Raw genomic sequence first — 19,751 nt, 5'->3', positions numbered from 1 at the left:
AAAGGCTGTCATTGTGTGTCTTCAGCTCTGACTTCAAACCCCTCACACCTGAGAGAGCTGGATCTGAGCTACAATCACCCAGGAGATTCAGGAGTCAAGCTGCTTTCTGAAAAACTGAAGGATCCAAACTGCTCACTGGACAAACTCAAGTATGTCAAGCAGGAGGAGTTTTTGGGTTTTATTGTTTAAACTTTTCAATGTCTCTGTATATCTATACGAGTCTAGGAGTTTCTAGAGGATGCAACAATCTAAAAAATTAAATAATCACTAGTCTGAGTAAAATCTAAAATAAACTGTTCCGACAAAACAAAAAAACATTACTTCAACTCCCTAACTGGCCACAAAACAGGAGCAGACAGTGAAAATAAAACAAAAATGGCAGCAACCTTCCTACAGCTTTCATAAAAGGTAGAAACAAACATATTTAAAATGATAATTTATGTTGTACACATTAACAACTTGTAAATAAAGGAACAAAAAATCCCTAACTTTAATATTACAAGTTACACGTTGGTGTCACTATTACAGTAAATTAGTTGACATTACCTCAGATTAAAAAAAAAAAAACTCATCCATAAGAATACACAAAAGTTTCAACAAAAAAGTTGGGCAGGACAGAGACAGCACTCTGGAAAATGTGTCTTAGCTTTTGCAATCAGCTTCCTGACAAAGAAATGGGAGAAACACAAATAAAAAACACAGGGAACACAAATGACAGTACACCACAAATAAGACAAGTCAAGTCACATTCATTTCTACAGTGCTTTATACAATTCAGTTCAATACCAGTCTCAGTGTTGCAGAATGCAATTTAGCTGTAAAGCAGCTTTTCAGTTCAAGGAAACCAAACTCCATCAGGTGACAGAAATGGAGAAAAAACCCTTTCAGTCTCAGTTGGGGACCATTTGTGCTCTGACCTAAGTGAATGAAGAAAGTAGAGCTGCTGTTTAACTAGTAGTAGATGACTGACTACCAGACACATTATTATCAATAAGTGCAGATCTTGATCTCTTTGTGTCTATCTCTTTAAACCAAGCAGAACAGTGTGATATTTAACAGCACTTGCATGTCAGGACTCAGTGGAAATAGACTGAAGTCATGACAACTCATTATTATAATGGAGAGACCATTTTATATTAGAGTTACAATCATATACTGCAAACAAAAAAACAAGTTAAAATCTCTTGTCTGCTAATCTTCATAATCACCAAGTCTGCTAGTGTTAGAATCACATGCTGGCTGCTTTCTAACTGTAAAAACAGCTGCACCGAGCTTACAAGACACGCAAACACATCATACTGACCCACAAGCTCTCAGAGAAATGAATAAACAGCAGTATCACTTATAATAGTCACTTCAAACAGGTCCACATCACAGATGTCTTCTCTTAGAAGTGCTGTTTGTATCCTGTCCAACAGGAAATTAATGTCAGTGACTCTCACTACACCTCTGATTAAACCATACAGATTATAAAATAAATGTGATTTTCAAATGAAATAAAATAAAAATAAAATAAAAAACACTAAATAATAATAATATGATTTTAAATAACTATCTATGATATAAGCCTGCAAGTTAACTGTATAATTAGGTTTACATTAATGGCAAGTTAATGAGCTAACTGTCTGTATAAGTAGTGTTTCACTATCAAACTTACTGATAAAAGCTTTCAAGTTTTTTTTCATTCTTTATTTTGTGATGTTTAAGTAATACGTTCAATTGCAGGATCACTATATATTCATATATTTCATTCACAATTGATAATTTATAGAAAATAATGTTTGCACTGCCAGCAGCAATCACTCTGCAGCTCTTGCCTGGTCACCCACTGAAACTAAACAGGGTTGAGCCTGATCAGTACCTGGATGGGAGACCTCCTAAGAGTTAAAATAATAATTCATTAAAATGTATTTATTGTTTTTGCTATCCTGATTTTAGCATGTATTAAAGGTGACATAAAAATAGGACTTTTTCCATGTTTAAGAGCTATAATCGGGTCTCCGGTGCATCTACCAATCCAGAAAACATGAAAAAGGACAACCCAGTAACTTCTGTTTTGGGAAACTTTTCTCTGCAAACTTGTGAAAAAAATGAGTGTGTCAGATTTCGCTCCTCCTGTGACGGAGAAAGGGGTCTTATTATAATATTACCGCCCCATAATCTGCACGTTTCCACCCACGGCACTGCCACTGTGTTTTTCCCAGCCTCAGAGTAGACAAGAGAAGAGTGGATTTATTGATTTATTTACTGTATATTACGCTGCTGCCAAACAGATCTAATATAAACATGCAATTTCTTTCCTAGCTGTTTGCCTTCACAGACATAACCAACTGATTTTGTAACCAGGGCTTGACATTAACAGGTGGATTTCAGCAGTGGGGGTAAAAGCAGTCACTCCCACTAGACACTTTGGCGGGTTGAATTTTATAACAGAGCTCAATATTAATGCTTGTCTGGGACAAGTGGATTTTTTGAAGGGGCACGTGAAAGAGAATTTTACTATTTTACTACTAACTGTTCTGATCAAAACATCTAATTAGGGAAGCACTGACATTTTGGCGAGAATGATTCTGATTTTATTAACTTTGGTGTAAACAACATTTGATAATGAATAATGTATTGACAGTAATAAGGTCACGCCAGTTGAGGATCACACAGCCTGTCTGTGTGTGAGACAATCTCTTGGAGAAATCAACACAAATAAACACAACTGCACACAGAAGAAACAAATATATTTATAACATATAGCCTAGTTATACAATGTGTCATGACCAAGACAGTGCAGTTTTCCCTGAAAACCACACTTGTATATGTGACATTGATTTTGGATAACAAAAAAAGTTAAAAACAAAGATCACAGCTGAACAGTCACATATCGCTGAGCAACATACAGCAGTTTCGCTACTGAATGATTCAATGTTTCTGAATCACTTGTGTCAATGATTCAATGGTCCATTCACAAAGACAGGCACTTGCTTCATTCTTTAATGAATCAGTCTGTGCTTGAAGGCATGACACAATGACTCATTCATTAAGTCACTTGCTGCCACCTATTGGTGGTTTACTTTCATATTTAAAAGTAATTATCTTTGTATTTTTTCCAATATTTCATATTTTTATATTACAGACTGATTTTAAACACCAAGCTCATAACATTATTTATACTGTTGCAATTTTACAATGTAAATAATTTCATGCTACATTTTAGCTTCATTAAACGTGTAAATGCTTTTAAATGGCACATCAGCTACTTCTGTTTTTCTGCAGTGGAAAGATTGGTTACATTTAATATGGTTAGGTAAAAATGCCCATTAAATAGGCAAAAAAGAGACCTGGAAATCAATTTAAATACATTTTAGTGTGTAGTAACTTTAGTCATATTAACCCTCTGGGTTCTGAGGGTGTTTTGGGGCCCTGGAGAAGTTTTGACATGCCCTGACATGTGTGTTTTTTTCAGTATCTTAAAAACATATTAATGGTTAAAGTCTGATTACATTGTAATCAGCACAAACTGGGCTACTATAATATGTAAGTTACATGAATGTACATTTCTGTGTTTTTGAGAAAACAACGTTTATGCGTGGTTAGTGAAAAACTAAAATTTTTAAGTCACTGAAATAAGGCCATGAAACACATACAGAACATTAGTTCACAAGACTTTTGAGAACTGGATGCGGTAGTCTAGAGTATTTTCTACAAAATGATGTGAAAATCATCTCGTTCACTCGTTCGAAGAAAACAATATATTGATTTAAATTTTCTAAGACATGTTTTGTGATCGAAAGAGAATATGCGAAGGAGTGGCAATGACCCATGAATATTTAGCAATTCACACCTGAGAGACAAAGAGCCCTCCCTAATGGCCCATCAATGACACTGTGACTGTCAGGTAAGAAACAATGAGACATTTAAAGAATGGAGTTTTAGACTATTTGTATTTTATTTACAACACAATATCATCAAAACATACATAATGAAGGTCAAATACACATTATTGAGCACCCTGATCTAACCACAGAGATGTGAACAGACTTTGTGTAGTTTCTGAAAACTGTTTTCTGAATTCTGTTCAACAAGTGAAACAAGTAAATCATACCTGATATTTAAGTGCTTGCAAAACTTATCATCAGTAGTGAAGGAACTTTTATTTACACTAAAATATGTGTAGTTGAACATCTGATGTTAGTACAGCGCTCTCAGTTTGAAAGACAGCAGGATTCATCTGTTGTACAGGTATCAGCTCACTAAAAAACAAACAACATAAGAAAAACATCTGTGAGCATGTTAATATCATGAGCATCTGTAAAATATATATGTATATATATTGTATGAATTTGTAGCCATAGACTCGCGCATTTGAATTAACGTAAAAAGGACATTTTATATCTGAGAAACTAATAATTATTGTTTATCACGTTAAACATCTATTCGAGAACAGAGAATTGATAAACATGGTCTTAACATACACTCACTGTAAACACTCATATTACATCCTGTTGGTATACGATAAATAAATAAATAAATAAATAATGTGATCTTAAAGTCATAAACATAAGCATGCTTATACATATACAATACAAAACCATTTTAGATCGGGGAAACTATATTATTGTTAAGCGTAAGTGTAAACACTATTACCTTTGTAATCACATCGTTTTCTATTGTATAGAACGTTAAAAAACTTCCTGGCATCGTGAGACATTTTGATGCAATGAAATGAATCGTACTTTATAATGTTTCACTTATCTAACTAGTAAAATATGTACAAGTTCTGTCACAGTAGCACAGTAACAACTAACGCAAGCAGACTAATAAAAGAAAGACTTACGTAAATATCTCCTCTGATGGATCGTGCCGTGTGTCACATCGTGTTCTTCCTCTGAATTCTTATTCCTCACAGTGCATCTTTTTTTCAGAAATGACAAGTAGCCCAGATGAACTTGGAAAAGAAAAAGTGTCGGCTCTTTGTTTACAGTGATGTGGGCGGTTACGTTTGGCGCGCGCCCTCACGTAGCGATTACATTATGAAAGGCGAAAGCATCTCGTGGGCGTGATCTAATTAAAAATAATGAAGCAGGCAGGAGAGATCGAACATGTTGGTGTCATACGGATTACTTCACCGGAGAATATTTGTTTTCGGCAAGAGGGGCTTCATCTAAAAGTAAAAATATGTAGCTTTCTATAGATATATCTCTCATGTGTGTGTGTCACGTATTCGCTGAGTTTCAGTTCATTTTACTGACGCATTTCAAAATGATATGTGTGGAGACGGAGACTGCTGAACGCGCACCCTGTTTATTTTCTTTGTTTTGTAAAAGCATAATGTGTTGTTGATATTGTGAGTGTACACAAATAAAAGTAGACTCTACAGATTTAAATGCTGTATTACTCTTATATGTACGATCAAAAATGAGCGAGCATTTTAGGTTCTTTTTGCTCGTGTCATGAAAATATGCAACTGGCGTCGCCGGCACCACCACCGTCGACCCCAGGAGGTTAAAGATAATTTCACAACAATAAAAATGTGGGGCCAATGAAAATGCTGAGTGGCTAGTAATTATGGAAAGCCACTAGCCACAGTGGCTGGTGAGCAAAAAAGTTAATGTCAAGCCCTGTTTGTAACTCCTGTATTTTTAACATAAACTTGCGTATCTTTGACAGTTTAAACAATGAGACATTAAAGAGAACTTAGTTTAGTACTTACATGCCATGTGACAGACACTTTCTGTCCATGTGCTGCAGATTTGTGCACTCAGAAAACCATATATCATAAGTTTAAAAAAGGGAAGGGAAAGGAAAGGAAAGGAAAGGAAGGAAAGGACATGACATGACATGACATGACATGACATGTGGCCAAGTATGGTGACCCATACTCGGAATTTGTGCTCTGCATTTAATCCATCCAAGTGCACACACACAGTAGTGAGCAGTGAACAAACACGCACACACACATCCGGAGCAGTGGGCAGCCATATTGCTATCACTGTGGTGCCCGGGGAGCAGTTGGGGGTTTGGTGCCTTGCTCAAGGGACTCACCTCAGTCGTGGTATCAGTCGAGAGAGAACTAGTTATTCACTCCCCTTCTCCTTTTACTTCAAACTTGCTAAATTCCAGCCTCAGCCCAATCAGAAGTATCAGTACTTACATAGAAACCTATACAAAGTAGCCAGAAAGAAATGCTACCTTAAAAGAAATACGTCGATGGATTTAGAGGCTTTTGCATCTTAACTCTTCATATAGTTCTGATGTGCAGCAAAAGATTGTTAAGCCTCACAAATTAGAATGTGGCTATAGGAAAAGAGCTCAAGCACCGAAAATCCCCAATAATTAATTAAGTTCTAATCAGCTAAAGATGTTACAAATCTGCCTCGAAGAGGACGTGTGTCTGTATCGTCCTAATGCATGATGAGGAGGAGAGTTTGTAACAAAGATCAAATGAATAAACAATGCAGATTTATTTTCACAGCCTTTTTGATCATATTTACTGAGGACAACAACAATTCTGACCACGATTGTATATTTTTCTCATATTGTAGTTGTGATGATGGAAGTTTCAGGAATGTTTAATATTGTGTGCAAAACAATCCTGCAACATTATCATGTGTGTTGTTGTACAGTGAACACAAACAGTCGCCTGTTAGTTTGTTTTGCCAGTAATGTTAGTATATTACTGCCTTGTGTAAGGTCCACACAATTGGCCCAATGGAGGTATCCAATGGTGGCCGAAGGTTTCTTGCATGTTTGGTCTTTTCAGTGCGCAAAGTTATTTAATTTCGGTTAAATTTAAATCTGACTCCATTTTATTTCGAATGCTGATCATTATAGATCCTTCATAGGATAATTTATCTAGACATTAAGGGGTGGTTTCCCGGACCAAAATTAAATTAAGACAGGAGTAGGCCTTAATCTAGAATAGTTAATCATGTTTTAAAAAATGGCTTTCTGAAACACAGATTAAGTACAGATTACTAACACCTGGACTATGGAGTCCTCAACGAAAATACACTCGATTAATTTAATACCACCTGTGCAAATCAGGATTAGCTGGATTGAGGTTGCCTATAAAACATGGAATGAACCAAGAAAAGGTTAAAATTGTATGTAACTGAGAAGCAAATCCAAGAAAAACAATAGCAGCAGAAAAAGCACTGCAATCAAAAAACAAACAAATTAATAAATTAATTAATTAATTACACAAACAAGTGTTTGAACAAGAGAAAGCTTTTTAAAAGCAATGTAAACTGCACACAACAGGTGTCAAAATATACAATTAGGAATGTCTAGGAATCGCTTTGTAATGAATTCTTGTATAAATTATTGCAATCAGCTGTTGTCGTTAGTTTTGCAACATTAGTATTGTTATTATTTGTTGTTAGAATTACATATTTTAACAATATCCCCATGAAAACAGTGAAGAGAAAAGAATAGCTGTTTGAGAGAGAGAGAGACATTGTCAGAATTATATTGGCACCCTTTAAAAAAATAGTATAAAAATAAGAGCATTGGGAACATAAATCTGTATTTATTGTTTGTATTTCTGATCTTTCTTTAAAAAAAAAAAAAAAAAAAAAAAATATATATATATATATATATATATATATATATATATATATATATATATAAATATCTTTTCTTTTTTTTTTAACAAAATCACATTATGAAAATATTTTTTTCTCTAATACATATTGGCCTAGAAATTATTATGAGTAAAATCTTTGAAGTTCTACTGTACATTCCCATTTACATTTACATTTTAGGACACCAGGGTGACTAAATATATACAATGAATATAAATATGAGGGAACACAAAGGTCAATTCCCTTTATCATCCATCATAATGACACAAAAAAATAGAGTTCTGCAGATAGTTCCAATCAACAGGAAATGTTAACAATCTGCCTACAGTGATTTGTCTGTGTCTAAAATGTCTTAATGCAATGTGAGGAAGAAAGTTTGAGTGGCACAAGACTTTCCAAGGATCACAGCTGGAGAATTGCAGAAAATAGTCTTGGAGTCATAATGAGCTATGGTTGGATCTTCCAGCAGAACAATGAATCAAAAGGACCATCAAAATTAACAAAAAAAAAAAAAAAAAAAAAAAAAAAAAAAAGGGGACACTGAGCACAAAATGAAGGTTCTGTCATGGATGTCCCAGTTCCCTGACCTAAACCCTATAGAAAACTGAAGACAAGAGAGTTTATCATGGAGTTGGGAATCTGAAGGGTCTGGAGTGAATCTGGATGAAGGAATGGTATATGATCTCTTGTCAAGTGTTTTTCAGAGTCATCAGGCATTATAGGATAGACCATAGCTGTTAAATTGGCCAAAGGAGGTTGCAAAAAGTATTGAATAAAAAGGTGCTATTAATTGTGGCCAATGTGTGAGAGAAAAAAAAAAAACTTTCATAGTGACATTTCCATTCCTTTTCATTATACTTAAAGTAAAAGGCTTTTTTTTTTTTTTTTTTTTTTTTTTTTTTTTTAAATAAAACATCAAAATAATTACCAGTGCAGATTTATTTTCACAGGCTTCTTTGTTTACATCCACCAAGGATACCAATAATTTTGATATATGAAGACTGGAAACACAATGTTAATCTGAAGTTAAACCTGCCTCCTGGTAGGTTTAATTTAAGCTTCAATTTAGTCCTGAAGTAGCTCTAGTCTTCCTTCAGGAAATCAGCCTATTAAATTCCTGACTAGACTAAGTCTAAGACTATTTAAAACCATGACAAAGCAAGCAGATTACTGTTAATCTGGTTTAAAGGGCCACTTTAGTCTAGGACTAGGTTTAGGCTTAATCTCTGTCCGGGAAACCGCCCCTTAATGATTCTATTTACTCCTTGATATTATTGTACTCGTTCATTCGGGTGCTCATGTCGCTCAAAGATATTGCTCCGGCTGTTAGCGTACCTTACAGTCTTGGATATTAGACAGAGGTAATTGACTAATACTTTAGATGGCCGCCCCTATGCTTGCTCATTCTAAAAGTACTTTTATTTAGTCCCCATAGATCTGTACACACTTGAATAAAGCAACATTATCTCTAGTCAGAGGTCACGACCACTACTATAGATATAAGCCGACCAACATTACTTCTCCGATAGCAGCTTTGGTTTGGTCATGCCATGTTCTCCCATGTACACTTAGCTAGAGTAATATTACAATAAACAGAGGTTAGGCTCACCCTATTAAGGTTGGTTGAACAACTTTCAGTTGATCTAAACGGAAATTCCCTTTTAGCCCTTACAGTCTAAGTACACTTGAACTAATACCAAGTGTTAGCCGGATCTCTAAAGATACAGTTGGTGTGCCCTATGCTCCATCTCAACTGAATTTTAGTCCGTTACTAACCTGATGTAAGAAATGCGGTAACAAGGATACATCGTAATCTACTAGAGTCAATAATTACAGAGTAAATAAGAATAGAATCAAATGTAACAATTTATTAGCAGTCAGGTAAATATGTATTATGCCAATTATACAGCCAATTCAAAGATAACAAATCAATACAAGAAATCTCCAAGATGAATCTAGGAGTAAGATGCATACCTGACTTCACACAAATACATAGTACAAAGTGTGTCAACACACTTCGTACCATGGGCTCATTCTGGCTACAGAAAGCGCCCTGATCTTCTTGCTACACTTCTTTAAGTACTTCAGACCCAGACAGACTGAAATGGAGACAGGAACTAACAATTTGAATTTGCATTGATCAAGTCCTAGACTTGATTGTTTACACCTTTTGGGGATAGATGGTAATTTGCATGAAAGACACTGGGAAATAGTACAACCTTAACAGTGAGCAATATATCTGTGAACTCTTAGGATCTGTTTACCTTTTAGTTTACTTCTTGTGAGAATGAGACCATTGTACCAGACACACAGTGACAGTTCAAATGATAGCAAACAGGACTATGGATATCACTTGTACTCATGTAGAACATTATATTATGCTATTGACCAGTCTAAGTGAGCTGAGTGAGGGGAGATGGGTGAGGGGAAGTGGATGGAAGGAATAGGTGGATAGGGACTTTTCTCACATCTTCTCTCAGTGAGATGTGGAAACAAATGTCTATATCTTAATATACTGTGTGTGTATTGTCCGTCTCAGAAGATCACAGTGTCTGAGGTTCTGTAAACCTTACACTTGAAACCAATAATGGCGTTTCTTTTGATGATAAGTGCGTTTTGTTCTCGTCCAGGTTCTTCATGGTTAAAGTACAAAGTAGTGGTGCAACCAAATAATCAGTAATAGCTCACAGCGCCTCTGCTGGTGAAGAAAATCACAATCACATGATTACCAGCTGGTGATATTGGTCGAGCTTTTACAGTGCATTTGGAGGTTGTTTTGAACGTGCTGTAAAATGGGGACATTTCTGGGTTCCAGTCAGGGACAGGAAAACAAAAATGTGATGTCTGGTCACCCTACTGAATGTGAGATATATGGAGATACACAGCCCTACTAGCAACCGCCCCATGTGCCCTAGCAACTGCAGAACAACACCCTAGCAACCACCTTGTGTACCTTGGCAACAACATAGCAGCAGCCTATCCACCACCACAAGTACCCTAGCAACCATATAGCAACAGCATAGCAACCACCCAAGTACCCTGGCGACTGCATAGCAACAGTCTAGCAACCACCCTAACCACCCTACCTTAGCAACTTCATAACAACCACGTCCAGTACCTTAGCAACAGCCTAGCAACCACCCTGAGCAACACCATGGCAACTGCATAGCAACTGTTAGTTGACTGTGTGTGTGTGTGTGTGTGTGTTTTCTAGTGTGGATCATGGAAGAGAATCCAGGATTACAGCAGGACTGAACAAATGTATGTCTACAAACACACACACACACACACACACAGCTGTAGTGATTGTTGTTGTGTTATAAATGTGTCTGTTCTTGTGTTCAGATGCCTGTTTTCTCACACTGGATCCAAACACAGCAAACACTCAACTCATTCTGTCTGAGGAGAACAGAATGGTGACACGTGTGGAAGAGTATCAGTCATATCCTGATCATCCTGACAGATTTGATGTGCATCGTCAGGTGTTGTGTAGAGAGAGTGTGTGTGGACGCTGTTACTGGGAGATTGAGTGGAGTGGAGATTTTGGGGTGTGTATATCAATGTCATATAAGAGCATCAGGAGGAAGGGACAAGGAGATGAGTGTGAGTTTGGATCTAATGATCAGTCGTGGAGTTTGATCTGCACTTTCTTAGGTTACTCATTCATACACAATAACATAGTGACTGTTCTCCCTGTGAAGCCCATCATCAGTAGAGTAGGAGTGTCTTATATCTATAGAGTAGGAGTGTATGTGGATGTGAGTGCAGGAACTCTGTGCTTCTACAGCGTCTCTGACACAATGAGTCTCATCCACACAGTCCAGACCACATTCACTCAGCCGCTCTATCCTGGGCTTAGGGTTTGGTCTGGATCACTGAAACTGTGTTGATGAATCAGAATAGACTGATAAGAGATTTCTACCCATAATCCCAACTTAAAAACGTTAGGAGCACCAAAAAAATTTTAGGAGCACCAAATGAATATTAAGGAGCACCAGAACTGCCAATTGATGAGAACAGCCAGTACTCGGCCCAGCATTTCTTTTTTAGTAATGCAACGATCTTGATTCTTCATGGCCTATTCTGATTGCTGATGTTTTTACAAGCAAATGGGCTGATTCTGAAAGCCTTTTTCTATATATTTATTTTACACCTTAAGCAAGGGACAAGAATGAATGAAAATAGGAGTACATGAATAAGATGTTTATTTTCTCTAGTACATGTAGAGGCTTTTTTATTCTCTGAAAAGAATCGAGAAAGGAGAAAAGGTGACAGACAAAGAAAACACGGTATGCAGGCACTGCCAGACTGTGGTGAAATACAAGTCGGGGAATACGACTAACATGAGGAGTCATTTGTTAAATCATCACCCCGAAAAGTTACGTGAAGATACGAGGAGCAAAATCCAGTCGGGCCAAAAGACTACAAAACAAGCGTTTACGGCCTCACTCCCCCACAACAGTGCGAGAGCACAAGAAATCACAAGATGCATTGGTGAATATATAGCCAAAGACCTACGGCCCTTTTCGGTGGTGGATAATGAAGGTTTTAAGAGGTTAGTAAACATGCTGGAGCCAAAGTATAAAATCCCGTCGCGGCCACACTTTAGTCAAACTATTTTACCAGTTCTTTACAAAGAGAAAAGGGCGAAAGTTGCACAGAGCCTCAAACAAGCAGAGTGCATCTCAATCACCACAGATGGGTGGACTTCACGAGCTACTCAGAGCTATGTTACCATCACAGCACATGCTATGACAAGTGAATGGGAGATAAAAACTTTTGTCCTACAGACACGGGTACTCTTTGAGTCACACACTGGACACAACATAGGCGAGGTGTTAAAATCTGCTGTTTCAGAGTGGGAGCTTGACACGATTTACAACAACAATCACCAGGGCATCGCTGTGGTTACTGACAACGCAAGAAACATGGGTGTAGCGGTGAAAGAGGCTGGTCTGTCCCCACATGTAAAGTGTTTTGCTCACACCTTAAATCTGCGTCCCAGGCAGGTTTGAAGGTAAACCGTGTCAGTCGTCTGCTTGGCAGAGTGAGGCGTGTAGCAGCGTTTTTTCACTGCAGTTCAACTGCAACAGCTGTGCTGACCTCCAAGCAGCAAATGTTAAACCTGCCAGTACATAAACTGATAATGGATGTAGTAACTAGGTGGAACAGCTCACTTGACATGATTGAGCGCTACCTGGAGCAACAACAGGCAATTGCTGCAGCCGTACTGAGTTCTGAAGTCAGGCACAATGCACGTGAAATAGACAGTCTAGACGCAGCTGACATCGCAGATGCTGAGGACATCGTTAAACTTCTCACACCCTTGAAAAAAGCAACCACTGTGCTGTGCGACAAATCTCGACCAACAATCTCTCTTATCATACCTCTCAAACACATGATTCAAGTGAGCATGGCACCGTGCGATGTAGACTCAAACACTGTCTCTCAAATGAAGGCAGCAATACTGAATGATTTGGCAGACTGTTACCAAGGGGAGCAAGCAGAGTTTCTGTATGAGAGCAGTGCATTGGACCCCCGGTTCCGGGCCCTCCCCCATCTGAATAACAGCGAAAGGGATGAAATTTTCAACAGGCTCAAGTTAAAAGCAACACAGATGCAGAACCAGGTATTTGTTTAAAAATACTTTGTGTGTGTGACTTTTTTTTAGAGTTCCCAATATTTACAAAAATTATGTGTGCGTGTCTAACATTTAAAATTTTTGTAACTCTGCTTGCTTCTGCAGAACCCTAGTGAAGAGGAAGGTGCAGCACCAGGCAGCCATGAACATGTAGCTGGACACTCAAAAACTGACCTGCCACAAAAAGCACATGCTGTGGGAGGTGTCTCTCCTCCATCCAAAAAGACTGCTCTTGAAGATCTCCTTGGGGATTCTTTTAGTCAAGGGGACAGCAGAACACAGCACACTGCTCAGATTGATGCAGAAATTGACTTGTACCGCAAAGAGACCTCTATCTCACTCATGGCTTGTCCTCTCGAGTGGTGGAAAGACAATGCACAACGTTACCCACTGCTGTCAACCTTGGCCAAGTCATATCTCTCTGTCCCAGCAACCTCAGTCCCAAGTGAGAGGGTTTTTTCTGTTGCAGGGGACATTGTAAATGCCCAGAGATCCCAGCTTTTACCAGATAATGTTGATATGCTAATTTTCCTTAAAAAAAACCTGTCTCTGTCTGAATAAGTGAGTGTGTGAGTGAATGAGGTGAGTGTTCTCAAATACTCGTTCAGCACATGGGCCAGCTGCAATAAGTAGGCTGCTATTTTTATTTTTTCTGAGTTTTCAAGAATACTAAATTGAAACTTTATTTTTTTACATGGTTTAATAATTTTTTGTTATTAAAATGGAAAAATTGAAGATTCTTTTTTCAAAGTTTATAGATAGATTGCTAATTTGTGTGCAATTGATATGTTCAGTGCTCATGTAAACTGTTTAATAAACACTTCTGGCACTTTTTTCGAGTCTCTTCATTAGTTTTGTTTTTCCTGTAAATGATTCAATAAATATCGTACCGTGCCAGTCATACCGAGGTATTACCGTACCGTGAAGTTTTGTTACCGTTACATCCCTATACAATACAATACGTTAATTTAACAAAACAAATATAGTATATTTCTTCAAAAGCACATTGTGGAGACATTTTAATTGTCCACAATCAAAAATCGTCATATCACACACCCTTAATTTCAATGTAGTTTGTAAAAGACTCTTAGGATGAGGCTTATTCGCAGGGGGAGCATCACAATGGGATGTCAATTAAAACATTTTGAAACAACATCCATTTTAATGTTTTATTTTTCCCAATGCCAGTACACAGGATTTTCCATAGGTGTATCAGACTGCTTTTGAAATTTGTACACAGCCACAACACCATATGAAAAAAAGTCCAGAGCAGCAACAAACAGAGAGCACACTGACTGCTGCTCTGAAGCAGCCCTTCATAAAGGCAATTCATTGAAGTGGTAATGGAGTGCAGCTGTCAAAAGTGGGTGGAGCTACAGTCACTATGGCTGCATCCGAAATGGCATACTCAATGAGTAGGTATTTAATTTCAATAAGTACCTACTTAACCAGCTCTAAAAGAGTAGGTACTCAACAGCCAAATCTCGTTGAGTATGAATGCGATCCGCCATGTTGACGTTATCATCTGACCTATGACGTTAAAACAAGCGCAACAGCTTAAAAGATATGAGCGCCTGGTTCTATTTGTAAATATTTTGACGTTTATAAAATTTGCTCATTTTGTGGTATTGCTAAAGAAACAGCTGCCCTTTTATTGTTATTGTATAACCAATACATTTTGGGTTGATTTTTGGAAGTTTTTATCTTTTGAAATATATAAACACTACTATGACCCACAGGTTAATCCTTAACGATAATTATTTTTATTACGAAAACCCAAAACTTTATTTCTGGAATGTGTTTGTAAAATATTTATTTATTTTAAGTGCAAAATTCTTCATTCACAGGCAGAACTGGCATAAATCTCCTGTTTTCCTTTTCTTGTTGAATTTCTCTCTCCTTTAATCACAGAGGCTTATAAATAACAAAAACAATAAACATTTTAATGCATTATGATTATATGAATATAATGATTTTGTAATTTTGAATGTACATAATCTCATACTATGATGTACGAAAACCCTTTTTTTTGTCATTGATTGTTCATTGTTAGACATACTACCATCTTTCCCTGAGCTTGTATGCAATAATATGGCCTGCAGTAATAATAATAAAAATAAAATAAGAACGACAGGTGCACAAACACCTCATAGACAGTAACACAACAACCCTACCAAATACGTTTTCGTTCATGTTTGCAATGCTTACAATATCTGCATAAAAGGAGACGTCAGGCAGCTGCTGGAAGATCTCATCACTGGAGAAGACTGTTGATTTTACACTCAAAAATGTAAGTGTTACAACTTCGAAATTTCAGATTACCTCTGAATGCATTGCTAGCCCACCCCAACACTTATGAACAATAATAATGATAAATGCTGACCAATAATTAATTATATTTTTGAGTAAAACAAGCAAAATGTAGTTTTTGTCATGTGCCATAGCTATGCATGACTACACAATAGATAAATTCAGCCAAGGCAAATACATATCAATTTTCAGTCAAGTCATGAATAAATTATTAGTTAATGAAACAATTATATGTTATTTACTGGCAACAACAGAAAACATGAATAAATGAGTAAAAGAATAATTAAAAGTAACCATGACAATAAATAATGACACATGGAACAAAGCTTTATTCAAACATATTGTTCTGACAATCATGTATTTACATTCAGTGAACCCACATCCTACTGCATCTCAACACAGCTGTGCCAATTCTGCAGCTGACCACCATGCCCACCTTCACCTGTCTTTGCTGGGGTCCCTGTAATAAGAGCACTGTAAGTCACTTTGCATGAAAGCATCTGCCAAATGCATAATATTATGTAATATATAATGTAATATTTTTGTACATTCTTTTTTATGTCTTGGGCAAAAACGCACAATAAAGCTGCTCATTTCTTACAGATTATTTCTTCAAGGTACTACTATTATATAAATACTTACATACATTTCATATTATTTTTATTTGGGGCTTTAAAAGGTTAGTTCATCAAAAAATATAAATTCAGTCATTATTTGTTCACCTCCACACTTTCCATCTGTTTTTGTTTTTTGTTTTATTCTGAAAACACAAGGTGATTTTGGTTAAGTCTGTCCTGCTGGTTTCTGTTTGTGCAACATCAGTCAGTGGAGCCTGAGTTTCAGAAGCTTCATGACATTATTTGATGATGCATTTGAAGCTTCTGAAACTCAGGCTCCATTGACTGATGAAACCAACAGAACAAACTTGACCAAAATCACGTCCTCAGTTTCTTTTAGTCTTTTTCAATATGCTCTGGCTGGCTCTGAGCTCACTGATGATGAAGAAGCCACAGCAACATCTGGTCCAGATGAGGAAACAAGGGCAGGTGGAGTGATGGAGGGTCTCATCCACGGCAGTAGACCATTTCCAGGATGCTGCTGTGGATTTCTCCTTTCTCAGTGCACACCAGTCTGCAGACATTTCAGATCATACAAAGATGCACAAATATAATACAAAACTGTCACAGCACAATATCATTTGATCTCTGTATTAGAAGTAACAAAATGATCTTACTTTATATTTTTACATCAGGTTTTCCTTTTTCCCCCCAACAAATGCCACTGTCATCATTCATTGCAGGTCCTGCTCCACCACAAAAGATCTGCAGCAAAGGCATAGAAATCAAGTATCAAAAAAATGATGTAATAGCTCTGTTTGAAATTACAACAATTCAAATAAACTACAGCTTAAGATTTAAAAAATGTTTAATTAATTTATGTAATGTATACTCACTCAAAGCCTTTGATGGCCGCATTCACATTTACATGTTGAGGTAGTTGCTGATGTGTTAACTGAGATTTTATCCAACACAATTGCTCTTCAATATATCAACAGTACTGGACAAATTAAATAGATAACTCATGTTTAATTACTTCATGTATGTATGTTTATTTACATTACTTGCATTTAACTAAAGCAGTATTGACAACAGTGAATTTTACATAATAAGCACACATAACACCACTCACTCAGATGTTTTTTGTGTTGTGATGTGCTCATCTGCAATTCTTTTAGAACATTTTCCTGTCAGATGTTAAATAAACATTTAGTAATCATCTTTAAGATGTATATGGTTTGTGTAAATCAACTTTGGGAGACGTACGTGTGCTTACTGGAGCTCTACTGTTCGATATACATAATAAATCATCTTTTCACAGCAAAATCACAAATATACAATACTGTTTAACATCTTTACACCTTACTATACAGTAGGTCAACAAATACGATTTTAACACAAATAACAGTGTTTTGGTTTGTAATACTCACATTTGTAAACACCTTCGTTGCGGTTCTCAGTCACGTTCGATGATGACGTATTGCTCTCCCGTGGACTCTTGGGATTGAAAAGTATCCATCGATGAACACTCCAGAATCTGGGCTGAAGCAGTAGGACATCCGGGGATTTCTCGCCTACTCTTTTAGCTTTCAAACGTACTTCTTTCTTCACGTACTCTTTTTGCCTACTATATAGTAGGTTAGTAGGCATATTCGGACGCACTTTAAGTAGACGTATGTCTGAATCTCGCGAGAATTAGTGCTTTTGCCTACTAATTCTCACCTACTCTTTTATGAATACTAAGGATTCGGACATACTTATTCGCTCGCCTACTGCTTTTCCCCTACTATATAGTAGAGAAGTAGGCGGGTTTCGGACACAGCCTCCAACAGTATAAATCAAAAATACAAAATAAAAGAAATGAAAACAAGAACATGAACAAAACCCAAACCCCACGTTACATGAAACTCAGAAAATATTTTAACATGTATTCTGACAGCTTCTTTCACTTATTAAAAGAGATCTTATAATAATTTAATGCAGCTTTACTGTAGTTACAATAATAAATGCTGTGATTAATGTCATATTTTATGTCAGAAACTCATTTCAGTCTTGCGAGGAATCGATTATATTCATGATACAAACATCTCAAGTTGATTTGTCATTGTGTTTTATTATTTCTGTACAAAAACAATAGAAAGAAATTAATTACGTTTTTCAATCATGTTTGTGAGATTTTTACATTTTGATAGTAATAAAACAAATGATTGATGAGACACGACAATAAAAACAAATACAAACACACTGATGTTACTGTCTATATGGTGATTTCTGACACATTTATTCTGTTATTTGAGTGACAGAAGTTGAGCTGCAGTATTAATGTCATGAAGAGACTCAATAACATCTCACTGTTACTGATTTACTGACTTATCATGCAGCTCAAAGCATTATGGGTAGAATCTCTCATCATTCTATTCTGATTCATCAACACAATTTCACTGTTGATCTAGAACCAACCCTAAAACCAGGATAGATCGTCTGAGTGAATGTGGTCTGGACTGTGTGGATGAGACTCATTGTGTCAGAGACGCTGTAGAAGGACAGAGTTCCTGCACTCACATCCACATACACTCCTACTCTACTGATATAATCATCATCATACAATCCTATTTTATGACTGATGGGCTTCACATGGAGATCAGTCTTTATGTTGTTGTGTCTAAATGAACATCTGTCCGAAGAGCAGAACAAACTCCAGGACTGATCATTATGTCCAACCCAACACTGGCCACCCCGTCCCTTCCTGCTGATGCTCTTATATGACACTGATATAAACACACCATAATCTCCACTCCACTCAATCTCCCAGTAACAGCGTCCACACACACTCTCTCTACACAACACCTGACACACATGATCAAATCTGTCTGGATGATTAGGATACCACTGATACAGTGGCGATTTCTTTAAGACTGCAAGGGAAGCTCAGCTTCCCCTATAATGTCACAAAATTAATGGTCAAATTATGTACTATTGTATTAACATTTTATTGACTAAAAATGCGTTAGAAAACGTTCATCTCAAAGACGAGTTCGTTCAGAATCAGTTAGATATAGCAGGTCGGCTGACTTGATTTTCTTCTCATACATTCCCGTAGCGTCACAGTGCATTTCCCCGTTGAAGCCCAGCGTCCATTGACTTCAATGCGGCTGCTTTGAACGTTTTTTTTCAGTGCTTTGAAACTAGACGGTCATTGGATAAACGCTGCGATTATGTCCCGCCCACGGACGCTCAGCGTCTCTGGGGGTGAATGAGGAGCAAATGAGGAGTGGGCTGGCCTGGACTCCGAGCTTCTGCATGATGATTGGAGGGTCTGTCGAAAGATTGCATCTCCTTTTGACTGACAGCGATTTTGTACTATAAGGAATCGCTGAAGCTATTCGCGCTCAGTCCCATCGCGGATTTCTCAAGTTCAGTCGAAATAAAAACTGCTGCAACCTATTTCTTTATATTTGCTTGGCGAAATTGCTTGATTTTCATCATACATTTCACACAATTATACACCACATTCCTTGTTTCACTTTTACAGAGTTTAATATTTTTTTTAGATCGTTCATTCATTCATTCATGTTAATATTATTGTAGTAATCAATATATATATATATAGATTACTACATTAAATATTAACATGGAGGATGACTATAAATTAATATATATATATAT

General features: G+C 36.9%; 1 protein-coding gene across 1 annotated transcript in view; it reads left to right on the top strand.

Annotated features, from left to right (window-relative positions):
- The window catches only part of LOC127157722 (ribonuclease inhibitor-like), a 55,902-nt gene extending 41,864 nt beyond the window's left edge, over positions 1 to 14,038 (top strand). The window contains exons 8-9 of the mRNA XM_051100979.1: positions 10,923 to 13,206; positions 13,324 to 14,038. Coding sequence (XP_050956936.1) covers positions 10,923 to 11,467 — 545 coding nt within the window. The 3' untranslated portion in view covers positions 11,468 to 13,206; positions 13,324 to 14,038. The remainder of the gene's footprint in view (positions 1 to 10,922; positions 13,207 to 13,323) is intronic.
- The last annotated feature ends 5,713 nt before the right edge of the window (positions 14,039 to 19,751 follow it).

This window comes from Labeo rohita, unplaced genomic scaffold (assembly GCF_022985175.1).
Source record: "Labeo rohita strain BAU-BD-2019 unplaced genomic scaffold, IGBB_LRoh.1.0 scaffold_118, whole genome shotgun sequence".
NCBI lineage: Eukaryota > Metazoa > Chordata > Actinopteri > Cypriniformes > Cyprinidae > Labeo > Labeo rohita.
The sequence above is the reverse complement of the archived record's forward strand: the minus strand, read 5'-3'. Positions and strand labels throughout refer to the sequence as shown.